A 22,085-nucleotide genomic window follows, 5' to 3' on the forward strand; every position below is an offset into this window, starting at 1 on the left:
ACTCTCCAGATCCTGGGATTGAGAAAATTGTTCATGGATGTGTCTGGAAACTGGGAACAGAGTCAATGCTTTTTGACATAGGATAGGATTTTTTATTGCCAAAAAGAGTTTAGCAAACATGTTAGTGTGAGCAGTGACATGAAAGAAAGAGAGAGAGAGAAAGAGAGGAAGAAAGAAGTAAAGACAAAGAAAGGAAGGAAGAAAGAAAAAGGAAGAAAGAAAAAGAAAGAAGGGAAAAAAAATGAAAGACCAGACATATCCTTCTCCTGCTGGGTGCTTTTATAGTATGAAGAAGGCAACAAGAGACATAGCACTGGAAGAACGTAGCAGACCAGTATGGCACAGAGAATTTCTTAATTTGCCGGCAAACATCAGTCACATCTTAACCAAATTTTTCCATCACTGCAAAGACACAGAATTCTTAGTTGATCTTGAAAATAAAAAGCCTAATATGAAATCCATCACCCCCGAAGTGCAAGCATTACCCTAGGAGGATATACAAGGGGTGAGGTAGTTCACATATCGCGACAGCAACACTAAAGCCGAAGGACCAGCTAGCAAGAAGTAACATAACCGATTAGCTTCAGCAGCTTAAATGAAATCTTAGCGCAGGATCAGTTGCCTTAGCAGCCAAAGCGGAGTTTGTCCACGGAATGTCCTGCAGCTGAACGGCAAACCTTAAAAACCCGTTATTTCCCGGGTTTCTGCACCCTTCTCAGGGCTGCCACGGCAGAGGGTGGGTCCCTGCTGGGCAGAGCCTGAGGGACACCGCCGGGTATTGGGGGGATCAAGCCTGCAGCGGCGGCCGCGCTGAGCCTCGGGACAGGGGCCGTGCCGCCCGCCGGGCTGTCGTGCCTTTCCCAAGTGGACACGGCCGTGGCCCCATGCCCGTACACTGTCCCCGAGCTGCAGCCTGCCCTCTCCCCGGCTGAGCCGGAATTCCCCCAGCCCGGTCCTGGCTCCGCTCTCCTCCCACCGGGGGTCGCTGCCCACCCCAACCCGCGGCGTGCGGGAGGTGCGGGACGATCGCGGCCGGAGGCGGCCCCTCTCCGCCCCTCCCCGCCCTGTTAAACAGCCCGGTCCCGCCGTCTCCCCGCTCTCCGCTCCTCTCTCCCCGCCGCCAAGGGCCAGCCAGCCGCTGCCTCACCGCTTCGGGGCCGGGGCTGGGGCCGGCTCCCGGCGGCTGGGCGATGGTGCCGGCGCCAGGGGGTGCCCTGCTCACCGCCCTCCTCGCCGCCTCGGTGGTCGCTGCGGGCAGGTGAGCACGGACAGCGCGGCGGGGAGGAGGGAGGGAGAGGGTCAGGGATCGATGCCCCTCTCCCATGCGGGGCTGGGTCCTGGCCCTCGGCCGGCGGCTCCGCGGGTGGCCGGTCCGGGGCTGCCGTGCTCGCCCGCTGGTGCTTTGGTGTGAGCCCGTACCCCAGCAGTGTGCTGCGGGCAGGTGCCCATAGCGCCGTGTAGGGCGGTTGTCAGGGCGCCCAGCTCCGTGGTGCTGAACGGCGAAGGCTCTGCTGCTGGTTGTGTGTGTGTGTGCCGCTCCCATGCAGGGATCACAGCCGAGCTGCGGGGCTTTTTTACTGGGGTGGAAATGGTAGCCACAGTGCAGCATGAAGATCATAGAATCACAGAATGGTTTGGGTTGGAAGGGACCTTAAAGATCATCCAGTTCCAATACCCCTGCCACAGGCGGGGACACCTTCCACTAGAGCAGGTTGCCCAACGCCCTATCCAACCTGGCCTTGAAACAGTGATCCAAATGATAAGACAGCTCTGCTGCCTACAGAAAGGTGTGGGCTGCTCTGGTCTTTTGTTTGCCTAAAACCATCCTTCTGTGGCAGTTGTGTTCTGCAGAGGCAGGTGCACTCTGGAAACAGAATGAGATTTTGAGAGAGTAATTAAAGACTTTTGCTCCAGATCAAGGCATTCCAGTGTTTCCTCTCCTAGTTCTCCAGCAACAAATAAAAGGTGACAAGTGCAGCAGCAAGGGAGTAGCTAGTAAAGTAAGAACACTGGGCACTGAAAAAACAGCACCTGGGGATGAAGCCTTCAAGATGTTGTGTGGTTTATTTCTTCAGTATCACATCTGTGAGTGGGAATGTTTGTAATCAACAAGTGGCAGAGTTCTGGTACAGCATATGCAGGGCTACCAAGTGGTCAGCTCCTCCAGAGCTGTGGGTTTATCAAATCCAGACCTGTTTTTAAAGAAAATACACTTGATCTCAAATCAGAGCTCTTTTAAAAGCTTGTGTTAATTATTTCTCCATGTTGTGTATTTGCATTTCAAGCACTTTGAGAGGTGTAAAACTGCAATATGAAAGCATTGTCTCTTCCAGGAAAAAAAAAGTATGGCCTGAAGTTAGCTGAAACCAAGACCCATGTGTCTGGTAGAAATTATATTCATTCACAATAAGTCAGGAAACCTACAACCTACCTGAGACTGTTTGCTCTACAGCCTTGTCTTGTCCAAGTTGATGTTGGATGATGGCGGTGGCATCTCTGTCTTCTACCAAGATTGTCACTCTGCCTTTTCTATTGGGATGAAGGGGAAAGAAGAGATTTTTCAAACATCTTGGTTGAACTCTTGGATGACAAGGGATTCTAATTGAAGAGCACAAAGAAATCCTGTCTGCTCTGAATAGCTAAGAAAAAAGACCAGGCGATAGAATTTGAATAAATTTTGAAATAATTAATTATTGTTTTTGTCTCTTAGCTTTCATACCTGGACTTTAAACTCTTCTGCTATGAGCACTCCCTTTAAGGAGTTTGGTGAGCGCATGAAGCCTTAAAGAAGGATCAACCCCAAACTAAACTTCTTTTGTGTTTTGGGAGGGACTCACAGTGATGCAGGACTGTTGTCCTGTTGAGTGCCTGAAACTGACTGCAGGCATATCTAAGGCAGCTCTTTAAAGATTATAGGTGACACCTGTTTGGCTTTATCTAATATGAATGTAGCTGATTTTTTTTTTTTTTCTAGAAGGAAGTCTCCCTTCAAACAAATTTATGTACCAAAAAACAAAACAAAAACCCAACCAACACAACAATATCCCTGCCCCCCCCCCCCCCCCCCCCCCAATACCTTTTTTTGGCAAAGTTGTCAAATGCATCTCTGCATGGCATACACTCACAGAGTTTTGGGGATTTTCTTTCAAACTGTTAAATTGTGAGATACCAACTTTTTGTCCTGGGTATGCCAGTAGATCAAAATTTTCGTCTTGGTGCTACTTGTTTTTTGCTAGCAACACTGCCCAGAATTTGTGTAGAAGAAATCTAAAGAAAGGGATAATATCGTGTATTTGAAGTAACTGGAAGCTACTAATAACATAAATGAGACCTTCTCTCCCCACACCCTCCCTGTAGCAGGCAGCTATTGTGTGCACAAGAGCTGACCAGAAGCGTCCTGTAGAGACCTTATGGAAACAGTGTGCTAAATCTATACAGCAGCTGTATCTTGAAGGAAAAAAAAAGAAGAAAAAAAGCTCTTAGATGTTTCTTTCCGGAGAAAACTTCGGTAAAGGATGGAATACGGAACATTAATAGGACCTGCAAGGAAACAACTGTATTAACTCAAATCAGACCTGACTGTTATCCACCTACTTGGTTAAATCAGGCTTTTTGAAGATTTGCTCTCATCTTCTGTCACATAACTCAGTTCAGGCAGGGCTTACACTGCTCATGATCACTGGTCAGGAGAACATGACAAGTGACTTTTTCCACCATTAGGATTTTCACTTTTTCATTTTAGTTGTTACTGGTAAAATGGCTGCTAACAAGGATTACAATCCAGCACTGCTACCAGCACAGTTATTATATCTGCAATTTTTGACTGCACACTGGTATACAGGCATTTCTAGTAGCTTGGATTTGGACTAGGTAATGAACTAGTTTTGAGAAAATGATGCAAAGTGGAACTGTTTTCTTATTTTATAGAATGAAACAACAAAAAAGGGCTTTAGGGGGTGGCAGGGAGATTCTGTTGGACAAGCAAGTCCCAGCATCCAGGTGTGCTTTATTTACCCTCTTTCACTCAGTACTGTACTTGCAATATTTCCCTTTGCAGTTGTTTGTGTATTTAATGTATTGGGGATATCAGTCCTACCCTATCAATCAACCTCCACTGAAAGATCTAGCTAGCCAATTGATCAGTGGAGCAAGCAGACTTTCTGTACAAGTTTTATTATAACTACATGTTTTCTTTTTTTTAATATCAAATTGAGTAAATCACTGCAAGTCAAAGGTCCTGTATAGAAGTTTAAGGTCTGTCCTCACGTAACACACCCAATTTAGTTTGCCTGCTGCTCATGCAACAATCCTCTATATAGGAAGAATTGTTTTCAACAGCTAAATAGATGGAACATAACTTCATATCTATGTTCGTGTGATTACAAGCAACACTAGGTCTTTCTCAGTTCATGAAAGAGACCATGTATCTTAAAATTAGGTAGGAGTTGTTTTCCTGGTTCTTCAGTGCTTTTTAATATTCTCACCCCTCTTGTGGCTGTGTTCATACTCTTGTATCTCCCTCAGAGTATTAATGGACAATAGCACAAGATCGAATTGATATAAATTGGCCTTTCTCTTAACAACTTCTTCTCTCTTCCAGAGCTGCCTGACATGTAACAGGAAGCAATCAGATCCCTTCTCAGCTTTGGGTTTCATGGAATCATAGAATAGTTTATGTTGGAAGGGATGTTCAAGATCATTCAGTTCCAGCCCCCTTGCCATGATCAGAGACAGCTTCCAGTAGACCAGGTTGCTTAAGGCTCCATCCATCCTGGCCTTGAACACTGCCAGGGATGAGGCTGCCACAGCTTTTCTGGGAAATATATTCCAGTGCTTCACTATCCTCACAGTAAATAATTTCTTCTTGGCATCTAACCTAAATCTGCCCTCTTTCAGTTTAAATCCATCCTCCCTTGTCCTATCACTACATGCCATTGTAAAAAGCCCCTCTCTATTGTAGGCTCCCTTTAGGTACTGGAAGTCTGCTATAAAGTCTGAGTGGAGCCTTCTCCAGGCTGAACAATCACAGCTCTCTAAGCCTCTTTTCACAGGATAGGTGCTTCAGCCCTCTGACCATCTTTGTGATGCTGCTCAGGCAGATCCACATCCTTCTTATACTGGTGGCCCCAGAGCTGAACACAGTACTTCAGGTAGAGCAGAGTAGATGAGCAGAATCACCTCTCCGTCTGCTGGTCATGCTCCTTTTGGTGCAGCATATGGTTGGCTTTCTGGTCTGCAGGCTCACATTGGCAGGTCATGTTGAGCTTCTTTGAGTTTGTTCAACTGAGCTGAACTATAATCCTCTGCAAAACAGAGGTAATTCTTTGTAGCTTTTATGATCATATATAAAACATATTTCTTCAGCATGGATGTTAAGAACTGTGCAATCAGAATTCACAGGTCTGTCTGCATTTCTGCAGTTAAGTTGCACATATGCAGTGGTCATGAGTCTGCAAATCACTAGCTTTTTATGGGGCTGGCTGATGTTCAGAAACATTTTTTTGGCAGAATCAGTATTTCATCATCCAAAGCAATAGCACTGTCAGGTATGGCATCATATATTTGGTCCAGATTCTTCATGTGATGCAAGCTGAAGCAGCCCCTTTCACTTCACTGACTGATACTAAAAATGACTCATTCTAGCAGGAGACCTGGCTATCCTTTTTGCCTTTGACATGTTTCTCATTAGAAAGGATTTATGTTCCATGGTTCATTTACTGCAGGTGAAACTTTCCCATCTCCCCTGTTCTCCAACCAAATGCAACTTTGCATTCCTGTCTAGGAACACTGCTCTAGGCTTGGTGAAATGAAAATGCCTGATGGTGGATAAAATATAAGGGAAATGTACAACGGAGTATACGGAGCAATGGATTAAAGTGCATTTGCCTGCTGGAGCTAGTGTTTATCCTTCCTTACGCAGCTCAAGAGTTCGTGGGCAACTGGTAGCTGTGAGCCAGCCTGGGATGTGTCGATATGGTTCCAGGTTGGATTGCTGTTATGGCTGGAAAAAGAACAACAAAGGCCAATGTGAAGGTAACATTAACTCTTTATGCTTGTTTCCTCTTCATCACTGCGTATTTAGTACTAATAAGGATATTTCGTATATGTCTGACAGAAGTTACAGGAAGAAACATTCCAAGGAGTAAAGTCTCTTAACTGTAACAATATATAAAATATGTTTGAGAGACTCTATCATCAAAAAAGCAGAGCTCTGTGTAAATAACACCAAACCGTAAAAGATGTATTTAAAAATTCTTAGGTCTAAAAGGGACCATCTGTTCTCACCCCCTGCACAGCCCTGGTCAGTGCCTATACCATTACAGCTGCTAAGTGCCAAAAATGCAGTGCTTTCCGAGGCTACATATGGACTCCTAAAAATGTTTTTCTCTTGGCTGGTATCCTTTATCTTCAGAATACACAGCCTCTGAGAACCAGGGAGTTTTACCCTTTTAAAAATATAAATAAAACCCAAGCTTAGTGAGCTTGCCAGTATCCTGGTCTGTGAACTTTTGGCTTAATGAACAGTCAGTGACTCTTAAAACATTTCTAATTTGTGAAAGGTCTATAGATTCCAAGGATAAGGTGTTGTCGAATCTCTCTCTTGCTGTGATTGGGCAAAATGCAGCAAAATCATAAAATATATGTTTTAGGAATCTTTTTCAGATGGTGCACCTGTTGTCCCAGAACATTCAGCATTGTATATCTGGTGAATTTGAATAAAGCTTAGTTATTCATTGCTGAAAATCTACATAGTGGTATCTAAAGGGAAAAAATGCCAAAATGTCTCTGCTTTGTATGTATATAACATGACAGTTTAAAAAAAAAAAAGAAAAAAAAAAGAAAAAGGTAACTAATACTTTCATTAATACTTCTGCATTGTTTACTAGCACCTCTGTTTTGATGCCAGTAAGTACCTGTAGGAACAATTGGCAACTACAGCTTTGACCAGCCAGTGCAGAATGTTGTCTTGGCTTAAAGCAGTGGGTTTCTTTAATACTAAAACACAGTTTTTATAAGCTTTTAAGATTTTTTTTTTACAGATTACTTTAAGCTAGCTATAATGTAATTCTGCGTTGTAAATCCAGATGCAGCAGTGTTGTCTGCTTCAGTGCTAATACTCAGCTGGTCTTGCAGTATGCTATGTTGCATTCAGGCATAGAGGTTGTGTTTAAAAAAACCTGAATCTCTAGAGTTAGTGGATCAGTATACCTGACTGAATCTTTAAATGTAGGAAATATACTGGAATTCAGAAGTATGAATTTTACTATACAGTAAATAACACTGTGACTTTTCTACTTCCTATAGTTTGCACAGCAGTTTAATTACACAGGGTAGCAAAATGTTATGCCTGGTGCATACTTTTTTGCTGTTTTTCCAGAGCTAGTCCTGATTTAAATTCATGTTTGGTTTCATTTTCCTAAATGACACTCATGTTGACAATCACATTGACTTTAGGAACCTTAAACCTTATAAAAGTCAGCATTTAATTTCTGGCAAATGGTCCAGAGGGCTGAGTTAGAAAATTTTTACTTTTTAATGTATCCAGGATAAGCATAGCACTCTTAAATCTTTGTAAACCTGATGCAATTATGTGTATTGGCATCTGTGTTAAAGACAATTGCCTGATCATTTGACAGTTGTGCTTTGGATGTTCCAGCATGGGACAGACATATTCCTTGGCTGCAACTGAGGAGGTCCAAGACTGGAAAATTGCTGTAGGATAACATATCTGCTTTGGCAGGAAAGTGCTGTTGCTTCTTCCCTACTCCAGATGCCAGGTGTAGCAAGTCAAGCTGCTGGCCAGCTGCTTCTCATATAGGCTTCTTAAAACAGGAAAAAGGCAAGAGTAAAAAACTAAATGTGAATCATAATCATGGCAGAAAAACATGAGGGAGAGAGCTAAAAGGAGTCCCTTCTTCACTGTGCCTTTACAAACCTGGAAAAGCCCCCCCCCCCCATCTGTGTTAGTGTCACATTTCTGAAGCAGAAGTGCTGACCAGCAGCTACCATGCCCAAACTAGACAGAGACATATGGAGAATGCTGAACTTGTGCAACAAGTTTTCAGGCAACTAGGCAGGGCTAAAGTTCTCAAATACAGTATTTCTAACTCTTTTTCTCTTTCCTTTCCCTGCCTGACTTCGCCAGCTATCTGTGGACATGGCTGCAAGTACGGCGAGTGCATGGGACCAAACAAATGTAAATGTTTCCTTGGATTTACCGGGAAAACCTGTAATCAAGGTTTGTGCACATGGGGGTATTACTTCAGAAAGCAAACTCTTGATGTTCTGTCTCCTTGTCTTGTACTGGAGATTGTCTCATCTTCCAAAATTGTAAACCAAAATATTTTCTTGTCTACATGGAAGAACTTAGAGTTTAAGATTCTTGCATCTCCAGCATCCCAGGCTAGCTCTGGGCCTCCCTTCAACACACAGAAGTTTGCACCTGTATCATGTATCTCCTATGGGCTAATGACAAGGGCAAACTGTCATGTTTATAGCAGAGGATTAAGGCATAGAGAAATTTTATAGAAAATTATTAGAAGAGATGGAAGCCAAATCCAGAACCAATGTTATTTTCTTAACTAGCAACCCATGTTATTTTCTTAACTAAGCTTCTCATCAGAAAGACATGCAATTATGTGCTGGATATGTAATTTCTCAAGCTACCTAGGCCAATCCATCTGTTTGCACATGTTGATTGGTATTTCTGAGAACCAGAATTGGGAGGTTTTCGAATTGCATATTCAGAAACTTTGAATGCACCACATTCCCCACCATAAACGTGCAATTAGACATGGAAGTATTTCAGCCAACATACTGGTGGGAACTCGGCCTTTTTTTCATGTTCCAGTATATGAGACCCCTGTGTTGGATCCTATGAAAGGAGCAGGTCACTATGCATGGAGAGAGGCCATCCTGCTGTAGTGCAGATGGGTGAACTGTAGGGGCTTGAGGGAAGCGTGACTAAAGGCCACACAAACAGGTGGGTCTACCTTTGCTACTTTCATTAGCACCTGCGGCTTTTGCTCAAAACCACTGCATTGACATCTACTACATACACATGTTTTAGAATCAAAGCAACCCATTTATTACAAAGTATCTCTCAAACAAGATGCTATAAAGATATACTGTTAAGTATTTTGGAAAATGCCATCTTTTGCACTTTTGATGTCACTCACAGGGAAAGTCAATTTCTCAGTACCACTAGGGAGGAGGCTGTGGTTGTGCGTAATAGATGTGTAGGTATACAACTTCAGCCTCTAAACCCAGAAGTTCAACCTCAGAATTATTTCACAGCTTAAATGTTACTGAAAGGCAGCAGAGAAGCCCCCAGCTTCTAGGTGTTTTCTGTGCAGCAAGTCCAGCTGCGTTTCATATGCCTTCCACAGACAAGCAGATCAGTTCTGTGCACTTGCAGCAGATGCAGAGTCTGAGGTTTGGTGAAAGCACCGCACAGACCTACATGTGCAAATTGCCTGTTAGCTCCCTGTTTCACCTTCTGAAGCACAGCCAGGAATTTTGTAGCAAAGTGATGGCTGGCACAGGCCAGAAATGTCCCAGAGCTATTTCAATAGTATAGCTATATAAGTGGTCATGTTCTAGCAGCCTGGAATGCTCAGAGCAACTTTAAAGTTACTGGCAGATGCAGAGCCTTGGTATGCCAGTACAGCAGAATGCATTGCTGAGCAAGCTTAACATGAGCTAACTGAAATAACAGAGATAAGGGGATTAGTCTGTCACCAAGTCTGAGCTAAGTTACCCTTATCTCCATAGGTTGTCTTTTAGAGCTATGTGTGCTATCTGAGCATTACTGTGCATTGTGCAAGGTGGATGCAGCTAAGCACTTTTGAAAATGTATGGCCTAAGTGGAATAACTTTTCGTTCCCTGGTTTGCTCTCTAGTTTCTTTGTTAAGAGAGTCTCAGTTATTTAGTGCAACCACAGTAACACAAAAGTCCAATAGGATTTGCAAGCTGAGAGGTCGTCCTTTCTCAAACAGACCCTATGTCCAAGTAATAGAATGAAACCCTACGTTTGTTCCCTAGACAGAGCTGTAACAAACACTTCTGCACGTGTATAAAGCCCCACAGTTATACTTGCTTATGCTTGCAATGATTTGGAGTTTTTCTGTAGTCTGCTGGGCACATAGACACGCAAACAGATGCTGCTCCCATTTAGAAGTGGAGCTACATAAGTTCAGCCTGCTGAAGGACTTGTATCTTTACTGAAATTATATTATTTGTCATATGTGTCATTAAACGCAGGTTTAACAGGCTATGTGTGCTAGTACGTTCTGCTAATGGGTTCCATCTGCTTGCTAGTCAGGTTTCAAAATACAAGCTGTCAGTTCACAGAAGTCACAAGCACGGATATTGTCCCCTTGTCATAGAGTCTATACTATTGTCAGCACTGCTCTGCCTATACCACAAAAATTAAACTTTTTAGGATTCTAGTTTTCTCCCTATGCAGGATAGCTACTGGGAAATTGAAATTAATTTAGTTTCTGCAAAGCCTTTTAAATCCTGGATATTGGAAAGGATTTAGGATGCTTTTATAAACAGGATTTTGAGATTTTTGAGATTTGTCCTTTTATTCTTAAAGTCACATAATTCTTATCATGTATTGTATTTCATTTACACTACTGATAATGTTGGTGCCAACGTGCATCTCAGAGAATTAAAAATAAAAAGAAGAAAAAATCTTTGTTTCACTTTATCTCAAGCTGATTTGCTCCTCTTCATCTCATATTTTTTCCTTCTTAGTACAGAGGTCAGCTAGAGGGCTAAAATCTCCAGCTAGAATCAGGGAAATCCAGAAAAATAACTCCCAGAAAAGAGACTAACTGCAATTCTCTTCCCACCCCTCCATTTCTCCCTGCTGAGCTGCCAGATGTGGCTAGAGTTTGCATTAGTTTTTCAGGTGTAGGAGGCTGCGTGTGTTAGTTTTGCTAGTGGTCTTTCAGCCAGATGATTTGCTAAGCTCTCGTCTTGCAAGAGGCTGGCTCATATTCAGTCCAGGCAATTTTACTGTGGGGAATTCAAGGCATTAGGCAGTATTATCCACCTATATGTATGAATATACAAACCCAGCACTCACTTTGTTCCAATGATTTCCACAGATCTGAATGAATGTGGACTGAAACCACGTCCCTGTGAGCACAGATGTATGAATACACATGGCAGCTATAAGTGCTATTGTCTCAACGGGTACATGCTTATGCCAGATGGCACATGTGCAAGTAAGTAATAAAGCTGATAGGACAGGCACACCAAAAGCATCTAATCATATTTGATCCCAGCAGATTTTCTTCTCGTGATGAATGGATTTAGCACATTCAGGATACAGTCTTTGCCTCAGCTTTCTGGTACTGTCAGCAACTGACAGAAGCTTTATATTTGGCAGTACATGGATAAAGTAAACTTGTATTTTGGTCCTGCTAGAAGTAAAAATCTCTGATAGTATTAACTCAAATGAAGGATAGCTAGTATAATCTTGGTGCTATCTTGGTTCATCTGTTAAATAAGGATACATTAATCTATCCAAGCAAAGCACCAATCTAATCTACTTTTTACTGTGCTGAATTTCATGTCATTATTCCTTGCTTTAACTTTCTGTGCTCCCTGACCAATTTAATTTGTCTGTGCGTTGATATGTTTCCTATAGTTGCCACCAGTTTCTTGCAAATACTTTTTCCTTGAGCTAAGGCTTATCTAAACTGTATTTCTACCTATTTTCGTTGTCTTTAAGCTAGCATGTAATGGAAACCATTCTGCTTTCTTAGCCAACCTGATTTTTCAGACCTGAGGAAGATTCTTACTTTTCAATAACACTGTTTTGTTTGTAGAAAATACTTTTCTTCACCTGAGCTGTTCTATACAAGGGTTTTGGCTTTGAATTTCATAAAACCGTTTATGGAGTCCTTTATGGAGACCAGTGTTCTGGGGCAGACCTTTATGGAGTCCAGTGGTCTGGGGCAGATGCATCAGTTAGACAAGGAAGCTACTTTGTCTGAGCAGTGTAACAATCTGCTTGAAAGTCTGTCCTGTACCAGTGGACCTAGCTGTATGGGGTGCAGCACCATCTATCCCATGAATATGACAGAAAATCACACACTCTGAAAACCTTTGATTTCCAAACCCTGGAGACAACCATTCACTGGGCAGGGTGTCCATCTGAGGAGTTTGCTGCCAGTCTTGGAATAATTGGAAAAATATCCAGCTTTGGCAAACTCGTGCAGGAGTGCAGCTCCAGGACAGGAAGGAAAGCCAGAGCTCCTATTCTCTCTCTCTTATCACAGGGAGAGTGAAATTACCACGAAAGGTGGCTGAGGCCAGAGCCTTTGGGGGGTTTCCTTCCCTGCATTACAGTAGACAACAGCTGCAGCATCCTGAGATACCTGAGAAATGGATATATATTCCTTTTGTTTCATCCAAGTTGATTTGTGTATCTTCTGACATCATTGCCAAGCAGTTATCAGGAAAGCCACTGTCTGATGGACAGCTGAAGCTGGCAGGAGGCAGAACTGCAGCTGAAAGAAACTATCCATGGAGCCCAGCAGAAGCTTTGTCCCATCCATTCCTCAGTCCCACTCCTCTGCACACAAACACTTGCTGCAGCCATGCTTCTGAACCAAGTTGGAAAATTAGATCCAGTCTGTAAATTAACGTTTTTGCTGCACTAGTTTTAAGCCAGTCATAGTTCAGGACTCAATTCCTATTAAAGAAACTCTGCATTTGTACCAAATGGGTAGTTGCACCATCCCTTGCTTAAGGCAGCACAAAATGTTGGATTTCTCAGTGGCAGTGGTGAACAGTGTCAACTATGTATGAAAAAATGGTTTGAGCAGCTCTGAGCCCTAAAGCTTCCCTTTCACTTTGGCACATGGAAACAAAATGAAACCAAATTTCAGGGGACTAAACAAGTTTCCCATAGAAGGGAAGTTTTCATTCTTCACAGCTCTAGTTAAGGAAGGAAGGAAGAAAGGTGCATCAAGTTGTGCTTCATTAACCCAACCCATCTGCCATCTTCTAGTTCCAATGAGCCTTTATTTTCTTCAGCAGAAACTGTAATTATGAAAGTTTTTGATTATGAAAATTATTTGCTCAAGTAGAAATTATTCTTGATTAAATTTAGTAGCCTCCCTTTTAACTTGATGCTAATTTAAGCTTGTGCTGGGTTTAAACGGTAGGTTGTTTAACCAACTGTATAATTTTCATCACCCTATTTTCTTTCCAATTAAATTTATAATGATGTAAGACTCCTTAGAAAGATGAAGTCCACCTTGTCTGAGCAGTCAGGCTTATCTGCAACCATGGCAAGGGACCAAGGAGCTAGAAGAAGCGTATCAGAAGAATGTGGCTTTGAGCCACAGAGAACCATTGTTTAACAGTTAGGAGGTTAGTACCTTAGACAAAATCACTCAAACTCTGCATTTCTCCTAGTTTTCTAATCTTGCATAAGTCTTTCAGACAGGACCTGGCCACCTACATTTCTATTCAGATGCTAATCAAGAATCATCTCAAATAATTCAGACTCTTAACCAATCTGTGCCAACCAAAACTTGTGTTCTGGCTAGTCCCCCACTAGATTCAGATATTTGTCCCATAAAATGTCAAAATAAACCACAGTTTCCAAGTCCATCAGGCTTAATAGTTTTTAAAATCAAATTCTATCCTGGAAGTATATTTCATGGTAAACAATAAAAACATTTCACTAATGAATAACAGTTTTCTGTAAGGTATAACTGTTTCTATGGAAAATGGAAAAAAAAAACTCTTCTACTTTGATCAGTTCTGTCTCTGAATCTCAAAGGTACTAGTAGGAAGTCACAGAACTGGGATCAAATGAAAAAGAAGGAATAAGGGGGATAAGGAAAGAAAAAAGTGAAGGGGGATGTGAGACTATCTTATGGACTCCTGAATTGCCAATGTATTGATGTATAAACAGCTTGATTTGTGATGAATGGAATTTTGTTGTTCTAATTAATTTTCTGCATTCACCCAGATCTAACATGTGTGATCCTAGACTAGAATTTTGCTCTTTTTGTTATATTAAATACTACTTACAGGTTCTAGGACATGTGCCATGGTGAACTGCCAATATGGATGTGAAGAAGTCAAAGGAGAAGTGCAGTGTCTTTGTCCATCGGGTGGCCTTCAGCTGGGACCAAACGGAAGGACATGCATTGGTATGGTTAGAGAGCTCACTCTCAGCTTCCTTTCTATGGGAAAACTGATATGCCTTAACTTAGTTCAGCAAGGGGAGGTGCAGAGATTCAGTAGAAGAGCTGCTGATGCTCTCGGATTCCTGTTTCTGGGGTTTTCTCTTAAACTATTCTCTGATATTTCCTTTTTTTTTCGGACAGAAGGGAATTCCTGGAGTTCCTCCTGACCCTGCTCCATGACTTCAGGGCAAATAATTGTCCCCAGTGGACTGCATTTCCAGAGCCAGTTACCCTAGCTTTCACTGTGCTAGGTCTCAAAATCTTTCATAAGTTATTTCACATTTTGCTGCTTAATTCATATGAGCACATGCAGAAGCCATCCCTGAGTGTGAAATTATAGGACTTATTTTTAAACAACTTGTGATAGCCAAGACCAAACCATTCCCATTTCCCAACTAGTTCATTCTTTCCACTTTTGCCTTCTTGTGGATCTGAACATCCCTTCTCCTGCTCTAGACATTGATGAATGCTCCACTGGCAAAGCTGTCTGCTCTCACAACCGCAGATGCATCAACACATTTGGAAGCTACTACTGCAAGTGCCAGCTTGGTTATGAACTGAAATATGTCAGCAGCCATTATGACTGTGTAGGTAAGATTTAGCCCATGAATCTGCCCTTTTCAGTCCTTTTCATTGTCACACCATGCATCTTTCCTGGTATTGACTGAAGCATGTTGGCCTAGTCTGGGGATACTGCCTTAAAAATGAATAAAAGATGTCTCACTAATAATATTCTTGATAGCACTTTGAAGTTTTTTCTGGGTTTTCTCTTAGTGAAAACCTAAGCATTGACACTTGCAAATGATATTGCCTCATTGTACCAAGCCAACATGTGGAAGGGCTAATAGCAAGTTAGCGATATTTGACCAAAAAGAAGTGCTACTTCTGGTACAGGTTTAGTTAAAGAGCCATTTTCTGTTCTCTCAGCATGCAACCCGTGATGAATGAGCAGTCCCACAATGGTTTGGGTGGGTTTTTTTTCTTTGGGGGGGGGGGAGTGTGGGGTGTGTTTGTTTGTTTATTTTGTGTCATTAATGAGGAATGTGAATCAAGTGCCTTCATGACTATAAAAGCAGTTGTTTGGATGGAGAGTAGAGTACTTAAAACCAAAAAAGTATGAAAAGAGTAGGTTTTAATTGCTTTTCAGGTCTCTGTTGCATGCCTAGGTTTCTCCCAAACAAAAATAAATAGAGGCAAAAAGTTATCTGGACATGCCCAGCTGTTAAAACAAATGTCAAAGCACCTTTGCTCCTATTTCAATTCATTAGCTGAATGGTGGAAAAACATCATAAGGCAAATTACTGCAGCAGTATTGTTCAAGCAGTTGACTCCACTGAGTGGGTTGAGGAAGTCCATACAAAACAGAATTCATGACTTTCGGTTATATTTGCTTGGTATTGGGCCTTCAGAGTGGGAGAGAGATCATAATGCAGGTTTTGAGACTCAAGTTTGCATTTCCTGTTGTATGTAAACCCTGACAACCTTAAAATAGAAAAGATACTTTTTCTTGCAATATGTATGCATGGGGGAAAAACTGGGCAGGTCTCAGTAGTCAGGATTTTATCTGCAAAGCTGAATCTTGCTCTCAGACATACCCTATTTTCGAGTCAGTCTTCCTGCTACTTGTCTCCTAGCTGACTTACATTATGAGAGGACCTGTCAGCTGATAAAAGTGAAGCAATCTGGATAAAATGCAGAGGGTGTGCATCAACGTGACTCCCTCTTGTGGGAGAAATCAGAAACACCTTTGTAATGTAACAAAAGGGAAAAGGAGAACACAGTCAGTTACTCTTGATGCCTGTACAATTTGCCTTCAGTTGAATGCAGTATTTTCTATGGAATTATTCCTGATTATACTTTTTCATACAGCATACAGCTGGAACGTTAGAGGTAGAGAGAAGATCTCAATATCTGGGCATGCTCAGGGCTACTTTCCATTGAATTTCTTCTGGAGTGAATGAAAGAATCAGAAGGATTTGTGAATGCTTCTTTAATTGATATCACGCATTTTCTTGGGGCCTTTTGAATTTTGTTAATAGAGTGGGTCTGAATCCTGTTCTCAGTCAGAAAACCACTGTGCTCACTTTGCCTTTACTGGGATGCTCTATAATTTCCATGAATGCAAATGCCAATAGTTGTGTAGTTGGAGCTGATATTAGGCTAGAGTGAATTCTTCTGCCTCTGATGGTCTCTGGACCAACTTGGTCTAACATTAGTACTTACAATACCTGGAAGCAGATGGACAGCACAAACAGGCTGTCATGAAGCTTGGGTTTCAACACAGATTTCACTGAAGCCTTTCTGTCTTTCCTAGATGTAAATGAATGTGTGACAAATACACACAGGTGTAACCTCCATGCAGAGTGCCTCAACACCGAAGGATCTTTCAAATGCAAATGTAAACAGGGCTACCGAGGAAGTGGATTTGATTGTGCTGGTGAGTACTATTGGATGTCAGGAACAGAGATATGTTGGTTTTCTCCAATTATTGATGGTTATAAGGCATTTTCTAGGAAATGTCACACTGAAAGTGCTTCAATACCAATCAAGCAAGACTCCTCCATAAAATAATATATTGATTGTACCAGTCATTGAATAGTGCATACAAGTATTGTTCAAATTCAATTTGTCTCTGAGTCCCCAAGTCTCATAGTGCCACTAGGAATTGCAAGTAGAACAGAGAAGACAATTTGTCCTGAAGAAACAGGGAACACCGACTTTATGGAAGCCAAAGGAAGGTTTGTTATTGGGTTTAATGGGATGAGAACACCATCCTGGGAATTCGGAGGCTGGAGGCTGTAGCTTCACATTTCTTTGGGTGGCAGTGGCTGCAGCTCCTGCAGCCCATCCCAGCTCCAAGCAGTTGGGCCTGGGATTGTGCTGCAGCTAAAAAAAAGGCTTCTTAAATATGTCCTCAATACTCCGTATAATTATTCCCACAGGGTGAGAACCTCATTTTCACAGGGAAGTATTAATTCTTTCTAGCAACTGTCTCTACTATGTAGCAAACCAGCTACCATGGCAGCAGTATTAGCTTTTTGTAACAAATGAAAGACATTTTAATCTATAGCTTAATTTTCAGAGTATGAAATGAAAGTAACTAAGCACATTGATTATAATGAAATTTCTATGGCTTCATGTTCTCATGCTACCAAGTAACCTAGTAAGTAAGATAACATAAAATTCACTTTTGTACAGAAAGTGGGGGAAATTGTTTTGTTTAATTTGTATGTCAATACAAACTTAGGAGAAAGCTGCCTGAAACATCAGGCTGAAAACAGTGCTGCTTGTATGGATAAGACCTGTGATTGTTCAGGCACCCTTTTGCCATTTAACACTCCTATATGCATGAAACATGGGAGGCTGTTACCAAACTGTCTCTAGCACACATTTCATTTGAGAATCCATAGAAATGTAATCTTCAAATGCTCCCTGAAAGGGTTCTACCCATTTCCACATCTGGCCTCCATCTTCCTGTAATCTGTTGCTGTTCTCAGGTTCATGTGTTTCCTGATTTCCTATTGTGCATTGAAAAACCACGCTTCCCTCACCACATGCTTCTGTGTGTATTTCAGCTTTCAGTTAAGAATAGAGTCTCCCAGGATTCCATAGACAATTAAGATTCGGGGGGGGGGAGGGGAATGAACCTATTTTTTGTTCACTTTTTTGGTAAGACACTGCAAAATAACAGGGAAAAGCAGTATTAACTTAAAGCCAACAACTTTTAGGCAGAGCTCTGCATTGATACTCTGGAGGGGGAGATGGCTATTCTTTGTTAAGCTTTGCAGGATACCTAAATGGCAATACAAACTCATGTGAATTCTCTGTGTGCCTATTGTATTACTCATGTTCTTTTTTGCTCATAGGGTAGCCCTTAAACCCCATATATAATCACAGAATCCCAAGGGTTGGAAGGGACCTCCAAAGATCATCTAGTCCAACCCCCCTGCAAGAGCAGGGTAACCTAGAGTACATCACACAGGAACTTGTCCAGGCAGGCCTTGAGTATCTCCAATGTAGGAGAGTCCACAACCCCCCCATGGCAACCTGTTCCAGTGCTCTCTCACTCTTACAGTAAAGAAGTTCTTCCTGATGTTAACGTGGAACCTCCTATGCTCCAGTTTACACCCATTGTCCCTTGTCCTGCCACTGGATATCACTGAAAAAAGCCTATCTCCATCATCCTGACACCCACCCTTTACATATTTGTAAACACTGATGAGGTCACCGCTCAGTCTCCTCCAAGCTAAAGAGACCCAGTTCCCTCAGCCTCTCCTCATAAGGGAGGTGTTCCACTCCCTTAATCATCTTTGTGGCTCTGCGCTGGACTCTTTCAAGCAATTCCCTGTCCTTGAACTGAGGGGCCCAGAACTGGACGCAATAATCCAGATGCGGCCTCACCAAGGCAGAGTAGATTTTGCTTTCTTGTTAATTTGCCAGTCCTGAGAAAAGTTGGGTCTGACATAATAAAATTTCAAAGTTTAAAAAGCAATTCTGGTAACATCCCTGGCAAGATTCTTACAATTCAGTATAGAGCGAAATACTGCTGTAATCCTTTAATGAATAACACTTAGGCTTTTGTCACCTCACATTTCCTCCTGGAAGCATCACTGGCTGTTGTAGTCATGTATTAAGCATAAGTCCAGTGTGACAAAGTTGCCCTGATTTCTCAGAGCATCCTTCCCTGAGTAACATGGTGAGAATTTTAGAAATTAAAAAGGCTAGGAATATATGTTGGTATATCATATTCCATGATGCTTTAAAGGGAATAATAGTCTAGAATCTGTTTTAACTGATCTATGGAAGCTTTCAGACTCTCTTAAGACTATCCAAAAGAGGTCGAGAACTTTCAGAATGATTTCTGAAAATGTCCTGCTGACCTAATCTGAACATCTACAGATTAAACACAGTAAATGGTTGTCTGTACCCCTCATCCTCTCTCCAACTTTTTATACAGAAGCTACAAAGGTAGCTACAAGAGGATTTGTAAGCCAGTCTCCTAGGCTTGTCTCTCACCAGGTTTTTAAGCGTATTGCTAGGTGTGAGGGTGAAAGCAGCACGGTGCCTGCTGGAGTGCAGAGCAAGCTGTCTCATATTGCAACCCCCTTATGTTCAGAGCCCCAGTCTGTGCCGGCTGCGGTCACAGGGTATGTGGAAGGAAAACAGATCACTGTCTATCCCTCTCCTGTATCATCCCCTAAGTATTTGCCTTTACACAATGAATGGGGGTTGGCATCTGCTTTCTCTATATATTTTCCATCTCAACTTTCACAACTTCATCATTAGACATCCTACACCAAGCCATTTTTGTGGTTTCATAATTTCGTACAGTGACTGATGACAAAAAAGATTAATTTTAGCCCTCAGCCACCATTTGCCTTTGTTTTTCCATCTCTTCCTTTAATTCTCTCAAATTCAAAGGAATAAAATACCTTTGAAAGCCGAAATATTTTCATACTAGGGCAATAAACAAACCGCATGAGAGCAGGAGGCATTAACCAGCACACTTCCTGATGGAAGATACATAAGGAAGACCTGAATGAAGTACAGTAAATTTCACTTTACAAAATTCTCTATGCAGTCATGCAGATAGAAAAATGCACAAGTGTTTGCGAGCAACACGGGTGCATTTATATACAGGTCCTGGGAAAAGGGGTCCTGAAAAATTACCGCTTCAGCTGTACCATCCTGGGTTGTCAGAGAAGGTGAGCTGTTAGTTCAGGCAAGTCCACAGGCAGTGGATTCAACAGAACAAACCAGGTTTAAGGTGCTCTACCCTTACACTGGATTATTCCTTCTGCAATTTATGGTTAGTCATATAAAGGCATAAATCTGCATGTCTGGGTGCTCTAAAGCTGAGTACAGGTTAGAAGTATACTAGCGATACATCCTAAAACATGCTTGGTGTTCCTCTTTGTCCCCGTGAGCATAGAGATTTACATATTGCAGCAGCAAACTGGAGTGTGCAAGTGCATGGGGTTTCATAGAGTTTCATCCCCCTATTTCTGTCACTTCTGTCAGTTGATTTTCTGCACAGCTCAGTTTTGTACGTAGAAGGAGATTGGTTTTCTGACACCACAGAGGTTATTATGTTGACCTGTAAGAATTTTTAATTTCACTAGAAAAACTTCAAAGCAGAAAATAATAGCAGATGTTTAAGATTGCTGACCAATCAGTCCTGGCTTGAAAATCTCCATAGCCTCTTTATTAACAGTCTGAAGTTTCTTGTTACTGATTGTCAAGAGGAAATGTGTTTGGAATTAAGCAATTTTTATTGCTGCATTCACAGAACCTTACATCCTTTGTTACCTCATCCTCCAGAGGAAAGTCTTACTTAGTTGAGAATTAGTAAAGAGTTTACTTAAAAATATCTGACAAGGAAGGCTGTAAGATTTATCCAAAAGAAAAGAAAAACAAAATCCTCAATTTTGATCTGTTTTCTTATTGCTATCTATTTACTTTTTGCCTCCAACAGAAGCTTCAAAAAGACTGAATGCTCCAGTTAGCACACCAACGTCTGATTCTGTACCTATACTAAATAACATGTGGTTGTATTTGCCATTAATAAAATGTGGCAAATTCAGATCAGTAGAATTGTATTCTCCAGGAATGAATATAAATTCAGGCAACTTTCCTTTTTTCCCTGAACTATGGTTCTATTTTATTAACTGGTGGTTTTCTTCTGATATGTTTGGATGAAAAGAAACACACATAAAAAAAGTACAATTCAAGTTTACAAGCCAAGTCTAGTCCATCTGTCCCAAAATACTACTATAAAGTTTTTATTATTCCAAACTGAGGAGTAAAACAGGAGCATATTCTTGCCCTGATAATTCAATCACCAGACAGTAACAGCAGCGAGAAATTGAAATATCTGACTTCCTCACCATTTGCAATCCAAAAAGACTCTAGTCACTGCAACATCAGTATTGATTGAAAATCAAAGATAAGAAAAAGTATATAAGGCTATTCTAACCCATTGGTGGAAATAGCCTCCATCTGTTGAAAAGCTTTTGTACAGCACACTGGGACTTCTCAGCTCTCATTATTTCCTAGGTGCTTCACATAAAGGACTCAAACGGCAGCATCTTAGAATCACAGAACAGTTTGGCTTGGAAGGGATCTTAGAGATCGTCCAGTTCTAAACCCCTGCTGTGGGCAGGGACACTTTCCACACCTGCAGTATTACCATAATTTCTCCTTTGAATTTGCTTTGTACTGTACACATACCTTGAATAATATGATCCAAAGCAGTCCTGGCTTTAGCCCTCAGTCATGATTTGGCCATCAGCACAAAGAGACATCAGTCTTTGTCAGATGACAGAAGAGTACATCTGGAAGGGACTAAAAAGATCAGTTTGCCTGTTCTTTTGCTTTGAGGCAGACCATACCCAGTATATTCATGACAGATGGTAGCCTAATAATTTTTAAAAAGTTCTAGAGATACAGTTCAAATAATCTAAGTGTCTTGCTCCTGTGTTTTATTATCCTACAGCAAGGATAGTAAGCAAGTTTTTCATAATATGCAACTGAAACCCATCCTCATTTCATATCGACTGATAATTTTCCTGTCTTAAGAGAACATTGAGAACAGCTGGCCAACGTACTATCTTAAAGCAGTCCTCTGTGCTGTTACTGGGTCTCACTATTGGTGGAAAAATCAATCCTGCCTCCCCACATCCCTAGAAATGTATTTTTAAATGGGTCTATGAAAAATGTTCTTCATTCAAGCATCCAAACATAGTTTGATTATTTTAGGTAGAGAAAAAAAATAATTTTAAAGGAAATGAAAGGGTTGTGACTTGAAACTCAATACACTGACAAGGAAAGCATGATTTGAAAATCAGGCTACCCTGTAAATG

At 41.6% G+C, this 22,085-nt stretch overlaps 1 protein-coding gene across 1 annotated transcript in view; it reads left to right on the forward strand.

The window, feature by feature from the left end:
• Nucleotides 1-1,136: 1,136 nt before the first annotated feature.
• EGFL6 (EGF like domain multiple 6) overlaps nt 1,137-22,085 on the forward strand; it is a 34,661-nt gene continuing 13,712 nt past the window's right edge. The window contains exons 1-7 of the mRNA XM_034074549.1: nt 1,137-1,258; nt 5,921-6,033; nt 8,147-8,239; nt 11,119-11,238; nt 14,068-14,187; nt 14,680-14,814; nt 16,538-16,660. Coding sequence (XP_033930440.1) covers nt 1,191-1,258; nt 5,921-6,033; nt 8,147-8,239; nt 11,119-11,238; nt 14,068-14,187; nt 14,680-14,814; nt 16,538-16,660 — 772 coding nt within the window. The 5' untranslated portion in view covers nt 1,137-1,190. The remainder of the gene's footprint in view (nt 1,259-5,920; nt 6,034-8,146; nt 8,240-11,118; nt 11,239-14,067; nt 14,188-14,679; nt 14,815-16,537; nt 16,661-22,085) is intronic.

This window comes from Melopsittacus undulatus, chromosome 2 (genome assembly GCF_012275295.1).
Source record: "Melopsittacus undulatus isolate bMelUnd1 chromosome 2, bMelUnd1.mat.Z, whole genome shotgun sequence".
Taxonomy (NCBI): Eukaryota; Metazoa; Chordata; class Aves; order Psittaciformes; family Psittaculidae; genus Melopsittacus; species Melopsittacus undulatus.